The 22,902-nt window shown below is 40.9% G+C and overlaps 1 protein-coding gene across 3 annotated transcripts in view; it reads right to left on the reverse strand.

The window, feature by feature from the left end:
- Positions 1 to 1,891: 1,891 nt before the first annotated feature.
- AKAP8L (A-kinase anchoring protein 8 like) overlaps positions 1,892 to 22,902 on the reverse strand; it is a 50,672-nt gene continuing 29,661 nt past the window's right edge. For 2 of the 3 annotated variants that reach the window (XM_083353600.1, XM_083353599.1), the window contains exons 6-13: positions 19,551 to 19,605; positions 10,932 to 11,040; positions 10,329 to 10,382; positions 8,941 to 9,082; positions 8,137 to 8,242; positions 7,402 to 7,532; positions 4,169 to 4,264; positions 1,892 to 3,052 (exon numbers count right to left, since the gene is read on the reverse strand). In XM_083353600.1, coding sequence (XP_083209726.1) covers positions 2,708 to 3,052; positions 4,169 to 4,264; positions 7,402 to 7,532; positions 8,137 to 8,242; positions 8,941 to 9,082; positions 10,329 to 10,382; positions 10,932 to 11,040; positions 19,551 to 19,605 — 1,038 coding nt within the window. In that variant the 3' untranslated portion in view covers positions 1,892 to 2,707. The remainder of the gene's footprint in view (positions 3,053 to 4,168; positions 4,265 to 7,401; positions 7,533 to 8,136; positions 8,243 to 8,940; positions 9,083 to 10,328; positions 10,383 to 10,931; positions 11,041 to 19,550; positions 19,606 to 22,902) is intronic. The other variant, XM_083353598.1, reaches the window with a different exon arrangement.

Below are 22,902 nucleotides of genomic sequence, written 5' to 3' on the forward strand. Positions count from 1 at the left end.
GCTTTTGAACTCTCCAGATCGCAATTTAGAAAACAGAGTTCTAATAATGGTTCCATAGAACAATTATAGATAACTTAAATAGCTACTCCTAAATGAAAGAAAAAGGGCTGAACTCAAAATCCAATGTGGAAAGCAATGGCCTAACCCATGGCCAGATACTATACATATTTATTCAGGAAATTCCTGAATATGTATTTAATTGAATAAACATAGTTGCAATCATCTGCCTATGTAATTTGGAATAAAGTCAGTATATTGTAATTAGCATTTTCTTGCAAGTATACAGATTCAAATTTTCAAAATAGTCTTGGGCAGAAAAACTGAGTTAACACTTTATTATGTTGTTATTATTATGTAACTGGAGTATCAAAGCATCATTTGCAGATAAGGATCTACAAAGTAACTGGTTAATTCCCAACCGCAATAATTCTATTTAACTGCTTTCCATCTAATTGTACCTTATTTCAAACAGGGGATTCCTCTCCAAGATTTATGTCCCAGCTGGAATATATTTGGGGGGGGGGGGAAGAGAGGAGAAGGTGAGCACAGGGTCAAAGGAAGAAAACATCAGATACTGGGGAAAAGTTAGCATCCTTCATCAGTGCAAACTGCACTGTACAAATATCCCAATCCAGAGAGAGAAACTGGAAAGCCCGTATGATGTAACAGTGAAGGTGCTGGATCAGAAACCAAAGAGACTTAGAGTTCCAGGCCTCAGTTAGGCATGAAAAGTGGCTGGGTGAATCATTCACTCGCTCAGCCCAACCCACCTCAAAGAGTCGTCGTGAGGAAAATAGGAGGCAGGAGAATTAGTTTGCATCCTTGAGTTATATATAAAAAAGATGGGATAAAAATATAATAATAAAAAGAACAATCCTGATTGTAAAGTTATATGAAAATACAGATTTGTTTTATGTTTATCTCAATACATAATGAATAAATTTGCCTACAAATTGACTAATAGTCCAAGAAATAATGCATTTGAATTATTCTAAGGTAATGGTAAGTGCTATTCATTTGGAACTAACATGTGGCTTGATAAACATTATTCAGACTGATGTAAAGAAAATTCTCATAGCAGCTGATACCATTTTGCAAAAACATACCACTGGCATGTATGTGAGTCCAAATGTTGCAAGAAGATGGGATATTTATTCAAGTACTGTATTAGCAACCTGTCTCTTCAGTTATTGCCAGAAACCTAATACCCCAAAGCTGTTTTGTAAACTTCCTCATTCCTTGTTCAGCCCAACTGCTAATACCTTAAGATATGAGCCCATACATATAAATACAAGTTTATACTGGAATTTCAGTACTCCCAACATTCATAAAATTTATTATTATCTACAACTTGATTGAGTACAAGACAAAGCTACTACTATGAACACTTGAGTACATTAAAAATAAGCAATACGTTGAAATTTTTTCAATGTTTCAATTTATGTCAGTTCAATACATTGCTAAATGGTTTTTACTAACAAAACTTACTTTTACATGTTTCTCCACTAGTTATTTGGTTCTTGAGTCTTAATGAAGAAGAAGTATTATATGGCAGAAAGGCCTCCACCCAATGTGTAATAATTCCTTCACTCACCATTCTCTTTGCTAATGTAGCAGGTTTCCAGAAAAATATGTCCACTGAATATTTTCAGGTTCCATTGCTTGATCAGGAAGAAGGCATGTACGTAAAGAGAAATGAAAGGATAATAAATTGAGCATGAACAAGAATATCAGTATCTGTACCACTATTGCTTGGAAAGCAATTCAGAGTTGAAATAAACTTATGGATTAATGCCTGCAATTCTTAATAAACAAAGAAATGAAGCAATATTATATTCCTGGCAAATGTAGTAGGGATGATTTGGAGGATTTAAAATGAGACAACTTGAAGAACTGCTTTGAAGGGAATATTTAATGTTTTGTAACACTCTTCATCAGTAGATTTTTTTGTTGGGCTGCTACAGACTTCCTTTTCAAAATATCCATCTAAAATAAGCAGAAACTAAGAAATCCTCCTGATCTCAAACAGAATAATAGAAATTGTATTTTTGGAAAGTGCCAGAATGCATTTATTTCTCCTTGAGGCTTTCTGCACAATTGATAAGCTTGCTGCTTCTGTCAGGAAACTTACACATCTAGCCCTAATAGTTTTTTTATAACCAACTATTGCAAATGTTCCCTCTCAAATAAAAGCACTGCAAAATTATTGTGCTGATCAAAGTCTTTTTTGTATATTAAAAGTAAAAAGATAGAAGAATGCTACACTTGCATGGAAGATATTCCAATCATGCAGAATTTAAAACCCAGAATTCTGCTACTGACATTTTCAGACAAGACTAGCTATGGAACTAAAACATTTTCAACTATATACAAAAGTAAATGGGAAAATTTACATGTTATTTATCCTTCCAAGGTTTAGCACGGTATAAGCCAATTAACAAAATTTAATTTTGATTATTTACTAAAAAAAGTATACTTCCTAGTACAAAGCCACTTAAAAATTGTACTGCACAAAATCTAGCTAATACAATGAAAATTTGGTTAAAAAAGCTATTTTCAAAAACACTTTACAAATAAAGGCTGTTAACTAGGTGAAAGTGAGGTCAATGAGAACCAAAAGCCACGTGCCATGGTGTGTCACAAATACAGGTATAGTTTTAGAAGATTTAATACAGAGTCTCAAAATGATTCAACCTTCTTTTCAAGTTCACTCATCAGGTGGTTCCATCTCCTCTGAAGGTACAATGTCTTGTGTTTCTTCTGTTTCTTTTTCTTCATGTTCTGGATTCTGCTCAGTAGCAAAATCTTCTTGAGATGTGGTCAAATTGCATTCCTCCATGCGTCCTTGTAGTTCTTCTCCATCACCTTTATTTTCTGCACTTTTGTCAGTCACTGGATTTTCCTCAGAAGGATTGTCTTCACTTTTACTTTGCTCTTCATTTAGGTTTCCTTCACCTTCAGCTGCTCTTTCCTCAATGATCCCACTTGTTCCTGCCTCACTTTCTTCATGTTCTTCTTTCTCTTCAGGATCATCTGTGAAGGGATTCTCACCCTACAAAATACAATACTGTCTTGAGTTTTGGACATTTTAGTCAGAAATTATCAATGCCCGGAAATATAAAAAAGGTACCTTATAAAAATATGTAGTTGGAGGTGTTAGTAATTTTTATTAATGCAGTGGAAATGACACTTGAAAATAATCAAATGGCATAATTCCACTGATGGCCAATAGAACACGTTTAACCACAACAAGCAGATCTGTTTTAGGAGATTTTTTTGAGATTAATGAAGTTTCTGCTCCAGATTTGGGATGCATATTGGATGGAAAGGAAGGAAAAGCTGGAATTCTTGAATAGTTATGCTGCTAACGTTTTCAAAGCAGATCTGAAAATTAACTTGGGCAATAAATGGCATAATCTTATATGTAGCGTGAGCTTAGTGGAGCAGAATGCCTACATCCAATCTCTAACTGCCATGTAGATGGCACTAACTGCCATTTTCCTGGTATGAATTATTAGGTTCCTTATGCATTTCTATTGTTTCTCTAATAATTTTGATAATGTTGGCAGAATGCTGATACTCTCCAGATTTAGTTTGTGAAATGGCCCTTGTGGTTGATGTCTGAATAGATCTATTTTGGAAACCATGACATTCCAACCAAAGCACATCTTGATAATGCTCTGAAGTAAAGTTTCCGAAAAGAGAGAATGTACATGAGCATCCCAAAGCTGCTCACAATGAAATGGGCACCATATCAATTTAATAAATAAATAAACATTAGCCAACATATTTCTTAGTTTTTATTCTAATTAGGTGACATTCATTTTTTTAAAAAAACATTCTCATAGGAAAATAAATATAATTGAGAAATACCAAGTACGCTTAAATTTAAATGGCAATAATCCTTAAAACTGGAGCTAAATGTGCATATAATAACTAGCAGTAAAGGAATTTATCGCACTATTAAAGCTGAAATCTATAACAATAAAAATGGAATCTAAGAAATAGAAAACTAAGAATCTGGACTCAGAAACAAAAATTAGATACAGAAAGAACAAAGAATTTGAGTGCAAAAAAGAGAAAATAAGCACAAGTTTAATATAAACATCAGTAGTATGCTGCAAAAATAGCACATCTAAAAGTATCAGGGATAAAATGTTATGCTAACCTTTAGATAACTCTCCAATTTTTTACTGATAAGTTTATTGTTAAGAATACTTCTTGCAACTACTAATGACGATTTCTTGGACTGTTCCATCGTAGCCTAGAAAACAAAACCAACAATAAAAAGAAATCATGCATGTCATTATTACAACATGAATGTACAACTTTTTCATTTCAAAGTGACATTCACTTAATACTAATCATTCACTTAAAAGGGGGAAATGGTAAGGGAAGAGGCATATGTTCAGCTATAACAAAAAGCAAGTACTGTGCATTTGTCAATCAATTAAATTTCATAATTAGTCTTTTTTCATAAGTTACAATGGCCATCAGAATAAATGTATATTTGATATATATTGGACCACTCTCATAAAGATTTTGTTAGCTTCAAGGTAGTGAACTCAAAGACAATAGTGAATTGCAAGCAGAGATGTCTAGACATATGTAATAAGAAATGTACAAAATCAAAAGGGAATCTGCATCTTCAATCAAAGAAATAATGGAAATATAGGCTACCATTTGTAACTGATTATATAATAATTATACTTACAATGGAAGAATGTTATTACTTAAAAATAAAAAAATAAAATATTAATATCTACACTGCATTATCCAGTTATTTTGAAAAGGAACAGGCCATTTTTAAATTTTATTTTGAAATGAACAGGCAGTTTATTATGAACAATTCGTATTACTATTTTAGTCATGAATCTGCAAATTTTTTGGCATTTACCTGGATTGGATTTGACTTTAGACTTGGACTGAACCTTGGTTAGGCCTTTTCTACTCCCCCCCTTTCTTTTGGCTGGTTAATGCCGACAGGCAGATTGTGTTTGCTCTCCGGCTGTGGACACTGCATTGCCATGCTCACACCCATGCTGTGCCTATTCATGTCGGGGTTGCAAAGAGCTGCAGGCACTCAAATGCAAGAGTGAGCCTGAGATTATATATGAAGTTGAAGTCAGCTGCTGCACTTTTGGAGGCTTGCTATGAGGATTAGGGCCTGGGACTGTGATCTGACTATTGGGACAGGGGATGGAGCCAGCTGGAACACAAGTCAGTGGAACGTCAAGGGAACTGGCTGGAGGTTGGGCCGTGTCCATGGGTTGATGTGTGTGTTGTGCTTCTGGATCTGTGCTAGTGCTAATAAAGCCTGGGAACCAGAGAAGGGTTGAGGATGGACTAGGGCTGTACCAGGCTTACTGTCGTGTTGGCTGCTATTATGGAACTACTGCTGGTTGCCACTGTTGAGCTGTATTGTATTTTAATTTTTTGCTGCTGGCATCTCTCATCACATGAATTAGATTTTACTGCAAGGGACTTTCCATTTGGAGAGGCCAACCAAGGCACTGAAGCTTGGTTTATCGGAGGGGCTGGGTGAGTGGAATACACATACATCCTAAGTTTTTTTCTCCAATAGCTCCAAAGAGAGGGAGAAGATTATTTTCCTCCCCAAATTTGTCAGGTGAGTGTTTTCTCCCTATGCTTCCCCTTCAGGGTGAGAATCTGAGAAGGGGATTGGCTGTGGATATCCTATCCTGATGTCTGGAGATTATGAAGGTCTGGATGGAGAACAATAGCTTCAATGAAACCTTGGCTTTGGGCTTTGAGCTGCTCTGGTTTTGGGCCTTTACATTTTAGTAGTAGATAGGCCTGCACTGCACCAAATAGACCCTGTGCACAATCTGGAGGTCCTCCTAGACCAGGGGTCGGCAACCGGAAAAAGGAAAAGAGCCACTCAGAACCAGTTCTATCACACAAACAAAAAAGTGGGAGCCGCAGAAAGTGCGTGCGCGTGCGTCCACTCACGCGCATGCACAAAAAACATTTTGCGCATGCACAAAATGGGAGGCACCTGTGCGGCAACGGGTCTCCCCTTTGGAGAGGTGCGCGCCGTCCCGTCCGGAGACCTGCCGCGTTTGTCAAACATGGATGAACGCTGAAGCTGTGCAAACGGGATGGCGGCGGTTTGGCGAGTGCGCGCGCACCTCTCCCAAGCCGCTGCCGCTCGTCGGCAGGTCTCCGGACGGCGGCGGCTTGGGAGAGGTGCGCGCGCACTCTCCAAACCACCGCTATCCCATTTGCACAGCTGCCATGTTCGTCAATGTTTGACGAACGCGGCAGGTCTCTGGACGGGATGGCGGCGGTTTGGAGAGGTGCGTGCGCACTCTCCAAACCACCGCCATCCTGTTTGCACAGCTGCCGTGTTCGTCAATGTTTGACGAACGCGGCAGGTCTCCGGACGGGACGGCTTGGAGAGGTGCGCGCGCACTTTCCAAACCGGCGCCATCCCATTTGCACAGCTGCCGTGTTCGTCCATGTTTGACGAACGCGGCAGGTCTCCGGACAGGATGGGACGGCTTGGAGAGGTGCGCGTGCACCCGGAACGGGTGGTGCCACTCTCTATTTGGAGAGGTGCGCGCGCACCACTGCCCGTTCGAAGAGGTGAGCGCGCACCGGGCGGCTGGGAGCCGCAGGAGACGGCTCAAAGAGCTGCATGCAGCTCCGGAGCCGCGGGTTGCCGACCCGTGTCTTAGACTCATGTCTAGGAGGACATGAGTTAATAGCAGTTCAAAGAGTTAGTAGCAGTTGTGGCTAGTAAAGCTTTTGTACAACTTTATACCATGTGCCAGTTGCACCTATTCCTATACTAGGAGGACTTATTCATAGTCACTCATTCCCTGGTCACTTCCCAGTTAGACTATTGCAATGTACTCTATCTACCTCAGGCTGTCTCTGAAGAGTATCCATAAATTTCAGTGATTGCAAAATGTAGCAGTGGGAGCAGTGATGTGTTTTTTTTTCATCAGCTGTATTGGTAGCCAGTTTTATTGGGTCCAATTCAAAGTGCTGGTGTTGACCTTCAAAACCTTTCTTGGCATGGGACTGGGTTATGCGAGGGAACACTTCTCCCTGATTTAATCTACCTATCTGATCCAGCAGAAAGGGCATGTTACGGGTTCCATTGCCTAAGGAACTACATTAGGGGGGGTTCTAGCGGTGGGCCTTTTCTGCTGCGGTGCCCACACTTCTTCTCCTCCCTGAGGTGAAACTGGCCTCATCAATGTTGAGCTTCTAGAGATCCCTTAAGAGCTGGTAATGCCAACAGGCCTGGGGACCCCAGGGGATAGGGGACCAATAAAGTGACTCCACTATTTTTAGCATTCCTTCATCTAATATTCTTTGATTTAGCTTGATTATATAAATTGGTTTAATAAATAAATAAAATTCACTTACTCTACGGTTGTGGTTATGATCAAGGGATTTGAGATGCTTCTGGATGATTCCATATTGCATTGGGATGAAAAGGTCACAGGCAACACAGTGAGCAGCCTCCACCTTTTTTACAAAATGTTCCATACCTATATCTAAGTAAAATAAAGCCCATACATTACAGCCTGTAGTAAAATATGCATTACCTCATAAGAAGACAACTGACTTTCAAGGAACCTAGAAACACTGCATCTTTTGTAAGATTCCAGCAATATCATCAGATTAATTTCAAATATAAATTTGGAACTGAATAATAACAAAAAATGGAAACCTAGCCATACAAACTAGAAGAAGGAATGGGGGGGGAATAGATTCATTTTTTAGGGTACCGTCACTTGTAAATAAAAAATATTTTTCTAAGAAACATCCCTATTCTGTATAATATCTTTAAACTGCTTGTAATAACATTATTGTTCATTCTTTCCCATGAAATTATGTGCATGCAGAGACAGCTTCCAAAGCTGTGTATAAGCCTCGAAAAATCACTCATTATTATACCAATTTGAAAAGATGTTTATATGTGCTCCTATATATTTTGACTCAAGAGATCTTAGCCAGCAGAATATAGAATTTGAGACCAACATACAGAGAACAATGAAGCATTTGCTAATCAACACACTTCTTCATAATAGTTATACAAGAATATCCATAACTTTATACCTGAATTTTAAGATACTTTCAGATCAAAAACATATATACCTTGTGTAAGATCTTGGTCTTTGTAAATCTGTTGTATAACTGCATTAATATCTTCAATTGCTTTACGACGTTCTTCTGTCTTCTTTGTTTTGTTAGCTACATATTCCTGCATTGAAGAAAACTTGTTAATACTAAACCGAATGCTAGTAACATTCAGAGTAGGCCTTCCAATCAAAATCCAATCTCTTATTCCTCTCCCAATTTCTCCCAAGCTATATCTTCATTTCTTTCTAAGAATTAAAAAGAAAGAGCAAAGCAATCGTATGTTGCTTTAAGGTGAAAAATACAAGTAAAAAATGCTTTTCTGGCATATATAGGTAGTCTACAGCTAATTACTGTAATTGGGATTGCAAATTCTGTCATTAAGTAATGTGGTTGTAAAGTGGAAAAAAATCACGGCTGCACTGAGATATGATGGCAGTTCTTACTGTACTTCTTAAGTGCAATATCATGTGACCATGACTTGCAAATTCTTGATAGCTTCTGCACTGATTTTGCTTATTGGAAGCCGGATGCAAAGGCTATAAGTAGGGATCATGTGACAATGGGATACAGCAATTGTTGTAATTATGTGCTGGTTGCCAAGTGCATTAAGATCATGTAACTGCAAGTGTATTATAATGGCCAGAACTTTGAGAAATGGCCATAAATCTCTTAGTTCAGTATTGTTATATCTTCAAATGGTCACTGAATAGGGGAGGTCGTTAAGTGAGGGCTACCACTACTTGACATCTTTCACAGTAAAGTATCACTGGTCCTTTTGGAAATATGAATAGAAGGCAAGTTTAAGGAGAAAAAACTCACCTGCAGGAAGTCAGCAGTCTGCTTGGGTAGCTTGGTTCCAACAAATGTAAAATGCTCTTTATGAAATTTGCTTTCCAAATGATTGGTCATCTCATCTTCATAGAAAGTGCGATATTTGCACAATGAACATACAAACTGAATCCTGTAAAGAAGCAGCAAATAAAACAATTATTTAAAGATTTGCTGTTTTGGGCAGTATAATCATTTGGAACTTCTCTTGAACTTAAGAAGAGAAGCTGATGTATTTTAGATAGAACTCATCTTTTCTAGTACAGAAAGAACCTCCACCTCTTTTTTAAAACCCTCCTGAAGTCTTATAATTTTACTCTCTGAAAATCACCTGTCCCTAAACATAATTTGAGAATTGCTGGGATTACCAGCTCCCTAATTTTAAATCTTAAATTAATCTTAAATTAAGGGACGTGGTGGCTCAGTGGGTGATCAGAAGGTCGGCAGTTTGGCGGGTCGAATACTGAGTGCCACATAACAGAGTGAGCACCTGTTACTCGTCCCAGCTTCTGCCAACCTAGCAGTTCGAAAGCATGTAAAAATGCAAGTAGAAAAATAGGGACCACTTGGTGGGAAGGTAACAGCGTTCCATGTGCCTTTGGCATCTAGTCATGCCAGCCACATGACCACGGAGACATCCTCGGACAAGCGCTGGCTCTTCGGCTTTGAAATGGAGATGAGCACCGGCCCCTAGAGTCGGAAACGACTAGCACGCATGCGTGGGGGAACCTTTACCTTTTTAATCTTAAATCGCCTTATTTTCCCTCTATAATTGCTCAAAATTCCAGTAAAAAAAACAACTCAGTGGCAATATGAAAAATATTGGTTTCTTCCCTCTGTAACTTGTTTCTCTTTTACTATTATCCCTAATCCTAACTTAAAAATAAGACATCAAGTCAACTTTCATCAAGTTAACTTTCCCTATGTCAACAGAGGTTGGATATATTGTTTTACAAATAAAAATATATAAATATAATGAAATAATCAAATCTGAAAAATTGGACAATCTAAATACTAGTATAGAGCCCTGGTGGCGCAATGGTTAGAATATGTAGTATTGCAAGCCAGCTCTGCCCACAGCCTGGCGTTTGATTATGATGGGGCTCAAGAGTGACACAACCTTCTATCCTTCTGAGGTTGGTAAAATAAGGACCCAGATTGTTAGGGGGCAATATGCTGACATTTGTAAACTGCCTAGAAAGTGCTGTAAAGCACTATGGAGCAGTATATAAGTCTAAGACAATCACTTCAATATGAGCCAGCAGTGTGCTGCAGCTGCCAAAGAAGCCAACACAGTGCTAGGCTGTATTAACAGAGGGATAGAATCAAGATCAAGTGAAGTACTAATGCCACTTTACAATGCTTTGGTAAGGCCACACCTGGAATACTGCATCCAGTTTTGGTCACCACGATGTAAAAAAGATGTCGAGACTCTAGAAAGCGTACAGAGAAGAGCAACAAAGATGATTGGGGGACTGGAGGCTAAAACATATAGGGAACGGTTGCTGGAATTGGGTATGTGTAGTTTAACGAAGAGAAGGGTGAGGGGTGACATGATAGCATTGCTCCAATATCTCAGGGGCTGCCACAAAGAAGAGGGAGTCAAGCTATTCTCCAAAGCACCTGAAAGCAGGACAAGAAGCAACGGATGGAAACTAGTCAAGGAGAGAAGCAACCTAGAACTAAGGAGAAACTTCCTGACAGTTAGAACAACTAACCAGTGGAACAACCTGCCTCCAGAAGTGGTGAATGCTCCAACACTGGAAGTTTTTAAGAAGAGACTGGACAGCCATTTTTCTGAAATGGTATAGGGTTTCCTGCCTGAGCAGGGGGTTGGACTAGATGACCTCCAAGGTCCCTTCCTTATCATCATCATCATCATCATCATCATCATCATCATCATTATTATTATTATTATTATTATTATTATTATTTATTATTAAAGTGCTATAGAGTCATGCTTTCCTAGAGAAACAGCTTACCTTTCTACCATACGATCACGGTATCGTTTTTTTTGCCTCTCTTGAGTTTTCTTCCCAGCCTGCAATTTGCGTTTAATTTGGCTGATTTCTTCTTGAATTGTCAGAGCACCTAAATATACACACATACACTTCTATATGGATACATATTGAAACAATATCTATCTTTTATATGCATACATATTGAAACAATATCTATTGCTTTAAACACCTAAATCAGTTATTTATAACAACTTTAAAGAAGCAGATGAAAATAATTACTGATGCAACCTTGGAGTGATGATCTTATTTGCTATTACAGTGCTAGGTGGGGTTAGAAACTATGAAACTAATTTCTTTTGGTCATAAAATGTAGCTAACACATCTTAGAATTTGTTCAGTAAAGATTGGCTACAAGTGCTATGTTGTTAATGTGCAGTTCAGGAGTTAGACATTACCTTACAGGGAATAGGCTTGTTCTAGCACCATCAAATTTTGGACTCACATCCCAAGATGCCTTCAGACAATGTGATTTATATCAAGGATGCAAAATAATTTCAGTTATATCTATAATCTCAGGTTTTGAAATATGGTAAGGCATCAAGAATTAGAATTTCGGCATGGGAGATCGCCAAAAGGTATTAACACAGTAAATATGAATTTACATCTGATTGCAACAATAAATTAGTAATAATGTACTTATTTCCAAGCTTTTTAATCTCATGTCATATATGGTCAAATAACTTCAATTTTAAATTCAGATGATACAACTTGATAATATTGAAAACTGAGAAATGAATTTAGTATTGTATTTTTTGTCCAATATTGGGCTCCCATTAGTTTTTATTTGATAAAGAAAAAAGATGACTATTAATGATTCAATTGTCCTTTAATGATTCAATTGCTTCCTTAAACAGAGCATGTCATTATCCATGTATATTACTACCTGAAGACTTTTTTAAATATAAGTATAATTATGTCTTGCAAGTTTTCTCTTTACAAACTTTAGAATAAAAATAACTGAAACTGATGAAGTGATTTTAATTTCTTTTTTGCTTTAATATTTAATGTTGTAAGCCACCCAGAGTTGTTGGATGGGCAGCAAATAAATTTTCTAAACAAACAAACAAGGGTACTGCACAAAAAGTAATAGCTTTCTTAATAGCTTTAAGTGCAGAACTGAATTTTAGTTTAAATTAATCTTGGATATGATCCTATGTAAAAGCTGTAAACAGAGAAGTCTTCTCCATATGTTGCCCTCTAGACATGTTGAACTACTGTTCCCATGCAGTTACAGAAGTAGTTAAACATATGTTGATTGCACCATGTTGGAGAACATTAAATAAATCTGAAGACTGCACAATTTCCCTGATTACATGTAGTGTGAATCTATTCTGGTTGGCATTTTGGGGACCAATATATATGTTTTGATGATTCAGCTGAAGTTATTTCCATGCTACTTCAATGGATTATAGGATTATAGGATTATAATCCTAAAATGTTTTACCCAAAGAAAGATTACTCAGCATGCAAACATTGATCTTTCAGTGGATTTACAAAGTTCATAAAATGGCCACGCTAAAACTAATAAATAGAAACATTCAAGTTGATGCAACAAATCAATCAAGAATTAAATTGGAAGAAAAATAAAATTTAAGTGACAATATTGAGGGATAAGAGAAAGACAAAGTAAGTAACAAGTTGAAATCCCTACTAGAGATTTCCAATAGGAAATTTACCAGCAATCTAGTAGGAAACTATGTAGCTTGGAGACAGGCAATGTCTCACTTTAACAAACTGGACCAGAATTATAAAGATGGAAGGAATGTGAGGCATTCATAAGTGGAAGAGACAATTCCTATGCAGGATTCTAATATTCTTCCCATGAAACAAGCAAGCAACCATATAAGTTCTGTGATAACTTTTTTTCTTTATAGGAAGCAGTACACTAAAATTAATAATTTGACTTAGGTGGAAAGTTCCACAGAATGCTAATGAAGGAAATCTGGAATCTGCTACTTCCTGCTCAAAACAGACCAATCCAGTCCACATCTTCACATATAGTTTGACAGCAGTAACTATTATTGATATTTTAAAAATATCCTGTACAATTATACCATTGTTATTCTCATAATACATTATTTATAATTAGAATAAAATCAATTTAGCTAATTAAAAAACTAAGGAAATTAAAGAGCATTAACTGATTAAAGTGATGATAAAATATATTGGCCTTTAAAAAGTCAAAGGGTATTTTCCCCTTTCTGACACTTATAAAAGAAAGGTGGTTTGGAATCGAATTAGTTAATTAATTATTAATATTGCGGAGATGGGGCGTTGTCTCACCTGAACGCCTTTTCTCAGCATGGCGATGGAGAATCCACAGATGGGTTGATCTTGCCTTTCTGCCCTAGAGACTAAGTCAATCAACCTTTGCCACACCTCTCTTCCTCCGGTTCGAAATCCCCAGTCACGACGAAGGCACAGCAGTTGATGATTTTTCAAGGTTGTGGCTCAAATTCCCCTGACACAGGACCGGATTGACCCTTCTCCAGCATGACGAATGGAGAATCCACAGATGGGACATACCAAAGCCTCACTGTCCCTATGGGTGGGAAGAAGTCTGGGGCTGTGTCCCACTATCTGTTACTACTCTTTGGAGAACTCTCCTGCCAAATGAAGCGTCTACTGAGGCGAAGTTATCTAACTTATAATGCCTCACACATGGGGAAGAGGACGACCATGTCACTGCCTTGCATATCTCTTCGATTGACGCCTGGATCGCCCATGCCGCTGAAGTTGCCGCACTGTGAGTGGAGTGTGCGGTGATTCATCTTGGAACTGGCAAGGATGGCTTGCACAGTCCCTGCTATGCAAGCCCTAATCCATCTGCCGATAGTAGGCAGTCACCCTCTGACCCATTGAAGAGGGCTGGAATGAAATGAATAGAGCTTAAGATTTGCGAAAAGAGGCAGTTCGCTTAATACAGCGACGCAAGGCTCTACGAAGTCCAAGGTCTGCCATTTACGTTCCAAATTGTGGGAAAGCTCAGGACAAAAATCTGGCAGCACAATCTCCTGTGCCCTGTGATTTTGGGATGAAGGAAGGGTCTAAGCGTAGGACCACCCTGTTGTTATGAAAATACGTAAGTCATCTCTAATTAAGAGTGCTTCCAAGATGCGCCTAGCCGATGTGACGGCTACTAGGAAGGCGACCTTGAGTGTCAAGAACCGTAGAGTGGAGATTTTGATGGGCTCAAATGGAGGTGAAGTGAGAGCCTGTAATACCTTGGACAGGTCCCAAGAGGGATATCTGTGAACCCCAGGCGGGTTGCTGTTACTTGCTCCCCTGATAAAGGAACGTACCATGGGGTGTTGAGCCAAGGGTTCTGAGTTGCCATATGTGAGCAACTTGTCTGCGAATTGTGTTGGGTGTAAGACCTTCTTAAGTCCCTTCAGTAAATAATCCAAAATTCTTGGAATAGGAATTGTAGCTGGATCTAACTGTTGTCTCCCACACCAGTTACAGAAATTCTTCCATGTGGAATCATAAATTCTATTAGTTGCAGACCTTCTTGAAGCCTGAATTTATTTATTTATTTTTTTAATTTGGTAATCACGGTAATCATGGTAATCACGTCTGATGAGTAGGTCTTTTTTGTTAGGAGTCTCCTTTCAAATGCCAGGCGGTTAGCTGGAGCCACTGAGGCTCTGGATGTTGTAGAACCATCTGGCTTGGGGTATCCTCCACGGAGGAGAGATCGAGAGACCTATGAGGTCGGCATACCACGGCTGTCTTGGCCAGTGGTGAGCAATGAGTATCACCTCTGCCCTTTCCTGCAGCATCTTCCGGATAACTGCCTGGATCAGAGGGAGAGGGAACGCATACAGGAGCTCTCTGGGCCATGGGCTGCGGAGGGCATCTACCCTTTCCACCCCTGGAGACGAGAACCGGGAGAAGAATCTCGGAAGCTGGGAATTTGCCGGGGTAGCGAACAAGTCCAGCGCTGGATGACCAAACCTCTTTGATATCTCCCTGAAGAGATCCGGGTGCAGGCGCCACTCGGAGTGGTCCACTGTTGCCCTGATCAAGAAATCCACTTGCCGATTTGTCTCTCCCAAGATGTGCTCCGCCTTGAGGGACGAGAGGTTGGTCTCTGCCCAGGTTCCTAATAATTGAGCCTCGGCCATGAGGGACCTGGAGTGGGTAACCCCTTGCCTCTTGATATGGGCTTTTGCCGCCACATTGTCCATGAGGACTAGAACGTGTTGCCTTGCCACTATGTTGCAAAAGTGGCTAGAGCCAGATGTATAGCTCTGAGCTCCAACCAGTTTATGTTGTGCTTCAGATCTGACTGGGACCACCGTCCCTGGGCCAACTGGAATTGCAGGTGCGCTCCCCAGCCAAACAAGCTGGTATCCGATGTTAGGATGAGTCGGTTGGGTTCCTTGAATAAGGTTCCCCTGGCCATTGCTGGGGAGACCCACCACTGGAGGGATTTCAGGGATGGGACCCTTACCTTGTGGTTGGAGGAACTGGTGCCTAGTCTCTGGAACAGGAGCAACAACCATTGGAGGGTTCTGGAGTGGAGTCGAGCCCAAAGAACTACTGCTATGCAGGAAACCATCTTTCCTAGCAGTTGAAAAAGGATTGCTAGGGTGACTACTCACTCCCTTTGAATCTGCGTGACTAGGGATTGGATACTGTCCTGGCATTCCTGAGACAGATAAACCTCGCACTTCCTTGTATCTATCACTGTGCCCAGGTGAAGGAGGCGGGTGGAGGGAACTATCTGGCTTTTCTGAAAATTGACTGAAAACCTGTGGTCCTGGAGGGTCTTGATGGACAATGCCGGTTCTGACTGAGCCAACTGGACTGAAGATTGAATGAGGATGTTGTCCAGATAACACTGGACATGCACCGGGATGGTCCTCAGATGCGCAGCCAGAGCTGCCAGGACCTTTGTGAATGCTCTGGGGGCCAATGATAGGCCGAATGGTAGAGCTCTGTACTGAAAATGGTGACCTGCGTAGCAGAACCTGAGGAATTTCCGGTGTCTGGGAAGGATGGAAATGTGTAGGTAAGCCTCCGTCAGGTTGATGGACATCAGGAGGTCCCCCCTTCTGATGCCTGCTAATATGGATTGGAGCGTTTGCATTTTGAACTTCATGTATGCCAAATGGATATTTAATTTCTTTAAATCTAGGATTGCCCTCCACCCTCCCAAGGCCTTCGGAACGATGAACAGAACAGAATAAAAAAACCCGTCCCTTCTGCCCTGCTGGTACCAGCTCTATGGCCTGGATCTCCAGGACATGTCAAATGGTCTCTTTCATGAGGCTTCTTTTGACTGGATTTTTGGATGGTGGGCAAGAGACGAAATGTCTCGTGTGTGTGTGTGTGTGTGTGTGTGTGTGTGTGTGTGTGTGGAGTTGAACTCTAGAATCAGGCCGAATCTGATGGTGTTGAGGACCCTGAGATCTGTGGTGATGTTTTGCCCCCTATGGGAGAGGCACCTTTGCTGTCACTTGGACCTTCTGAAAGGATGGCCTCCCACGCCTGTTTGGCCTGAAATTGCTGTCTGGGTCTGTCCCTGTTACCATATCTGTCGAATTGATGTTCCGGTCTGGGAGGATAAGGGCGGGAGTAATGAGTGAATTCCGACCCTGTGTTGGTTGAGCAAAAGGACTGCTTGCGGGCGTAAGGGGTAGCTCTCCTGTCTGCTCTCCTAATAAGAGGGGACATGACCTTACGCTTATCCTTGTTCTCAATCAGATAAGGGTTTAGTGCCTCTCCAAATATCTGGCCTCCCTTGTAAGGGGCTGAGGCCAACTGCCACTTGGACCTAGCATCCGCTTGCCACTGTCTGAGCCACAGGAATCTGCGGGAGGTAACATTAGATGCTAATGCCTGGGAGGAAAATCTGGCCGTGTGCAATGATGAGTCAGCTATGTATTCTGATGCAGCCACTAATTTGTTTAAATCTTGGTGCATCCGTACCTCTTCTGGTGGGACCCTAGCCTGCAATTGGTGAAGCCAGAGGAGTGAAATTCTGGTGAAAAAGGAAGTTGATGTAGCTGCCTTTACCGCCCATGACGAGGCTTGATGGGTCCTGAGGAAATTAAGCTCACCTTTCTTATCCACTGACTTCAGAACCTCTGCTATATCCCCGGACACAGTGAAGGAGGAAACCAATGGTGCTAAGGGCTCATCTACAGTGGGGACTGCTAGCGCCTCTGACAGTGCTAGAGCCATATTAAATAACTTTTTATCAGCCCCCCCCCCCCCGGGATGGAAAAGTACCTGGCGTTCCCCATTGTCTTTGGACTACAATGAGGAAAAGGGAAGGACAGGGAATGTCCTGTTGGGTAAACGTTGGATCTGAAAAGACCTTACTGGTAGGTCCCTGGCTGGTGGAAGGTTCAGCCTGAGGGACACTTTCAGGACCAAGTTGGGCAGTGCTCCTGGCCTTGGGAAGTAAGGATTTAAAGAGGGCCGGATTAAACAGGTCTACAGAAGGAGAGGGATCAGGAGGTAAGTCCTCATCTTCTGACATCCCCTGCTCTCTCTGTTTCTCGTCCCCTATGAACGACATTCTACTCCTGGAGGAATGGAAGGGGGAAATTGACCCTGGGTATGCGGCTGCTTCCACCTGGGATAGATATGATACATTGATGCTATCGACTCAGGTCGAGCTCTCTGGTGTAGGGTCGAAGCTACGCCTTGGGCAACAGCCTGAGAAATCAGAAATTGCATTTGGTCTGATAGTTCTGTCTCCTGAGCCTCTGGAGGGTGAAGTCCTGCCGCTGTAGGAGTGAATGTGGCCTCTGGGCCCAGAGGTGTATCTGCACTCGGAGGAGCAGGGATCTGAAGGCCAAGCCCCTCACTGGAAAGGGGAACCATCTCCACTAGTTCTGCCATGGGAAAAATGAACTGACCTGTTTCTCCTTCTGGAGACCAGGCACTTGGAGCAGCAGAGGTTGAAGGAGCTTGTTGAGGGCCAAAAACCGATGCCTCCATGGGAACAGAAGTAATCCGACCAACCTTTGCATCTTTCTTTTGCTTTGCAGCTTTGGAGAATTATTTACCAATGCCTGGTGTCTCCTGCTTGCTTCTTTCTCAGCAGCTTTGGAAGACCTTTTGCCAGAGATAGCTTTGGATCTGTGTTTCCCAGCAGCCTCCTGCTTGGTTGATCTGGATTTCTTGTGCCTGGAAGAACTGCTGGAGGCACCTTGAGATATCTGAACTTCTCTAGTTTTATCTGCCGTTGTAAAATCAGAGATATCACAGTAATAGCAATCTCAATGTGTCTGCAACAGAGAGGTGATCTCAGTAGCAAAGAGCCAAGTTGAGGCTAGAAGTGGTGGCAGCACAACCAACTTAATGGGTTAGCCAGCGCACTTAAGATCCTGTTAGTGGCAGCAAGACCAACTTAATGGGGTAGCCAGCACACTTATAATCCTGTTAGTGGCGGTAAGACCAACTTAATGGGGTAGCCAGCACATTTATAAGCAGCAAAATTGGTGGTGGTAAGAGGTGCTGAAAATGGCAGCAGTTAAAGCGGGCACTCAACCATGCCCTGAAGTCTTTGGAAATTGCCTGGACCGATTGAAGACCTCCGTAATGGCTGGGAGGCTGGAGGCTGTTGTTGTTGCCTCTAATTGTAATAGGAGCTGCCAAGGAGACTGGAATTGGAGAAGCAGCACCCTCGAAATGGCGCTCCTTAATTCTTGCCTTCTGGAATGGCCTGAGAGTGTTTGTAAGGCTTTCAAAATGGCGGCTGCTAGTAAGCGACCTCCTGCTCCATCATTATGCTAAATTAATAAATGCGGCAGCTGCTTCTATGGCCGGGATAATAAGACTGCTTATTAGATTCTGGCCAAAATTGACTCTATTTGAGTCTAAACAGCCCTCACTGGAAGGGAGGGTCCCCACCCAGGAACAATAAGAGCAGCACTCAAAATGGCAACCAGTACACTTCTGCCCTGCCTAAAAGCTATTAATAGCCTGAGGCTTCAGCCAAAGCCTGCAAAACCCCTCTGACTCTCAGAGGTTTGAAATGTAGCGCTGATATCAGCACAGAGAAGGGAAGGGAAGGGAAAGGTACAACCTGGGAAAATCCCACTGTTTTGTCTTCCTGCTAGAAACAACAGCCAATCTTCACCACATCTCTCTTGGTTTAAGACTAAGTCGTGACTGGGGATTCCTAGCCGGAGGAAGAAAGGCTTGGCAAAGGTTGATTGACTTAGTCTTTAGGGCAGAAATGCAAGATCAACCCATCTGTGGATTCTCCATTCGTCATGCTGGACAATAGTGATCTTAGGAATCAAAGGTTCAAAACTGAGTGTATTTCCATTAAGAAAGAATAAAATTTATTCTAGGGAAATGTTAAGAGTTACTATTTCCCAATAAATTCTGCAACTATACCAATATACCAATAAGCATTTTGATCATTACAAATTTACATAACAAATACTAAAGATGACAATTTAGGTTTTTAAAGCCAGATTATGACCTAACCTGTAGGTAAACTTGGCATTAAAGATGAATGAAATACTTCCATTTGTAGTGACAAATATTTATTATTTTTTACAATCCCAGGTCTTGCAAAGAACACACAAATCTATGCATATTTATACTTGCCTTTCTCTGATTCTTCTTTTCTTTCTTCATCTTCAGCACCATCTCCCTCTCCCTCCTGAAATTATAATTAAGAACACTGAAGAATAGGGCTTAGTCATAACAGATTAAGTACTGTTAGCTACCAAAATGATTTAGAGCACAACAAAAAAATTATTTATTTATTAAATTTATATACTGCCCTATTCCCATAGGACTCAGGGCGTTTTACAGGGAAAATTAAAAGCATAACATACAAAAATTAAAATCAGTTAAAACAATTAATTCAAGTCCCCGAAATTTAAAACTAAAACCCAATTAAAATTAAAACCCCTCAGTCTGCTACTAGGGTGATTAATAACGACTACTCTATTTGACTATTCAGTTCTTCATTTGTTTTAATTTTAACTTGCTAGTAACAATGCAGTCCTTCAATGTGTATTCAGTTTTTTTGTTTCCCAAGTCAAGTATTAGGCTGAGGAATACTATTATTATGGTGATGCCTAATATAGCAGTACTACAAAATCAACACATAAATGACAAAATCCATTATTTTATACATTTTCTTCAGGGCTACAAAGTAGAACTGTGCCATTGCTCATCCAAAGAGGACTAATCTTCATAACGTAAGTTATTATGACCAGATCAATCTGATTGTACAATGTTTACATGATCCAGCCACCCAATTCGATGCATTGCTCAAACTGTACTGAGTGCTTCAGATTGCTTGTTTTCTGAAACCGTGTATTTTAGTAATAGCATGTTATATTTTGCTTTGGCCCTTTACAAGCATTTGCCCCATTATTTCTTCCATTTTTCTTCTTATATGAGTCCTAGATATAAGATTTGGCAAAAAAACCCACATAAAATGGGGCAAAACTCACTTAACAGCTTCCTTGCTTAGCAATGAAAATGTTTGACTCAATTGTGCTCTTGCATCAAGGACTGCTTATACTGTATAGAAAGATAAGCCAAACCTTTGGAAGTTGACATTAGTGGTAGTTGACCTGATTAGAGAACTGCAAAAAGCAAGTCATAAAAGGCTGCCACCGCTGTTCAAGTCACCAACCCATTTCCTTTACATTTTTTAATCTAAGAAAAATATCAAGGCAATCACATTGCCAAGAATTCCTATTTAGCACAGCTTACAAAGGTGTGGTTCACATAGTGTGGTGGGATGGAGGGTTTGCTATCACTGTGTGTTGGGGGGAGAGAGCACACGGGGAGGCTCAGCTAATCTCAATGTACACATGTTGTACTTTGACAATAAAGGTTTATTATAGTATTTATTATTACTGTGGGTGCCAGCAAGATTTTTAGAGTGTAATAGTCACATTTCTAAATTATTTGTGGTAGCTGGATTTGACTATAGATCTATTTTTTTCTTCAGAACTGCTCCATTTAATTGTATTAGATTAATTGTATTTCCAGGTATGTCTTTAGGTTAGTCCATCAACCTGGAAAAAAAGTATTTTTGAGTCCTTCCTTATCCTAGATTTGTTGTTTTCAAATGGTAGATTCCAATGGTTTATTCATTATCCCTATATTCCACTTACGATCATTCATTTACTGACCACTCAATATTACAACAGTTATAGCTGAAAAAAGTGACTTATGGTGGGTTTTCACATTTACAACAGTTGCAACATTCCTAATGGTCATATGATCAAAATTCAGGCAATGCCAATTGGCATGTATTTATGATTGTTGCACTGTAACAGGATCACGTGATCACCAAATGTAACCTTCCCAACCAGCTTCTGACAAGCAAAGTCAATGGTGGAAGCCATATTTTCTTAATGACTGCATGATTCATTTAACAACCAGAAATTCAATTAACAACTGTGGCAAAAAAAGTCATAAAATGGGGCAAAACTCACTTAACAACTTCCTTGCTTAGCAATGGAAATTTTAGGCTCAGTTGTGGCTGTAAGTAGAGAACTACAGTGAGGGGGGAAATTATTTGATCCCCTGCTGATTTTGTATGTTTGCCCACTGGCAAAGAAATTTTCAGTCTATGATTTTAATGGTAGGTTTATTTTAACAGTGAGAGACAGAACAACAACAAAGCAAATCCAGAAAAATTCATTTCAAAAAGTTATAAATTGATTTGCATTTTAATGAGTCAAATAAGTATTTGACCCCTTCACAAAACATGACTTAGTACTTGGTGGCAAAATCCTTGTTGGCAGTCACGGAGGTCAGACATTTCTTGTAGTTGCCCACCAGGTTTGCACACATCTCAGGAGGGACTTTTTCCCACTCCTCTTTGCAGATCCTCTCATTAAAGGTTTTGAGGCTGACATTTGGCAGCTCAAACCTTCAACTCAATCGACAGATTTTTTTTTTATTTGGATTTATATACCGCCCCTCTCCGAAAGGACTCGGGGCGGTATACAGGGCAATTAAAACACTATAAACAACACATAATATATAAAATTAAAATGAGATTAAATCAAATAGCCCTAAACAATAAACACATACTAAAATTTAAAGATTTTAAAATTTAAATCTAAAAACCCAGTCCCTCAGTCCAGGCCGGCAAGTTCAAATAGCCAAGTCTTCAGGTCGCGGCGAAACGAGCGAAGGTCAGGAGCCATCCGGAGCTCAACTGGAAGCTGATTCCAGAGGGCAGGCGCGCCCACAGAGAATGCTCTCCCCCTGGGGGCTGCCAGTCGACATTCCTGACTGACGGCACCCTGAGGAGGCCCTCTCTGTGGGAGCGCACAGGGCGATGGAAAGTTAATGCCGGCAAAAGGTGCTCCCGTAAATAACCTGGACCCATGCCATTTAGGGCTTCATAGGTCATCACCAGCACCTTGAATCTCACCCGGAAGATAACTGGAAGCCAATGCAGCTCGCGGAGCAGAGGTGTTACATGGGAGTATTGGGAGACCTCCATCACAACTCGCACGGCTGCATTCTGCACCAGCTGGAGCCTCCGAGTGGTATTCAAGGGCAGCCCCATGTAGAGAGCGTTGCAGTAGTCTATCCGAGAGGTCACGAACGCATGGGTGACTGTGCGTAGGGCATCCCGGTCCAAATAGGGCCGCAACTGGCACACCAGGAGAACCTGGGCAAAAGCCCCCCTGGTCACAGCTCCTATATGATCTTCAAAATTGAGCTGTGAATCAAGGAGGACACCCAAGTTGCGAGCCCTATCTACGGGGGGTAACACCTCACCCCCTATAGATAAAGATGGAATAGAATGGACAACCCGAGATGCCGGTACGCACAGCCACTCAGTCTTGTCGGGATTTAGACGAAGCCTGTTCCTCCCCATCCAGACCCTCACTGCCTCCAGGCAACGGGACATCACGGGGAGGGTATCACTGAGTTGATCTGGGGTGGAAAGAGCTGGGTATCATCAGCGTAC

Source organism: Vipera ursinii, assembly GCF_947247035.1.
Source record: "Vipera ursinii genome assembly, chromosome: 2".
NCBI lineage: Eukaryota > Metazoa > Chordata > Lepidosauria > Squamata > Viperidae > Vipera > Vipera ursinii.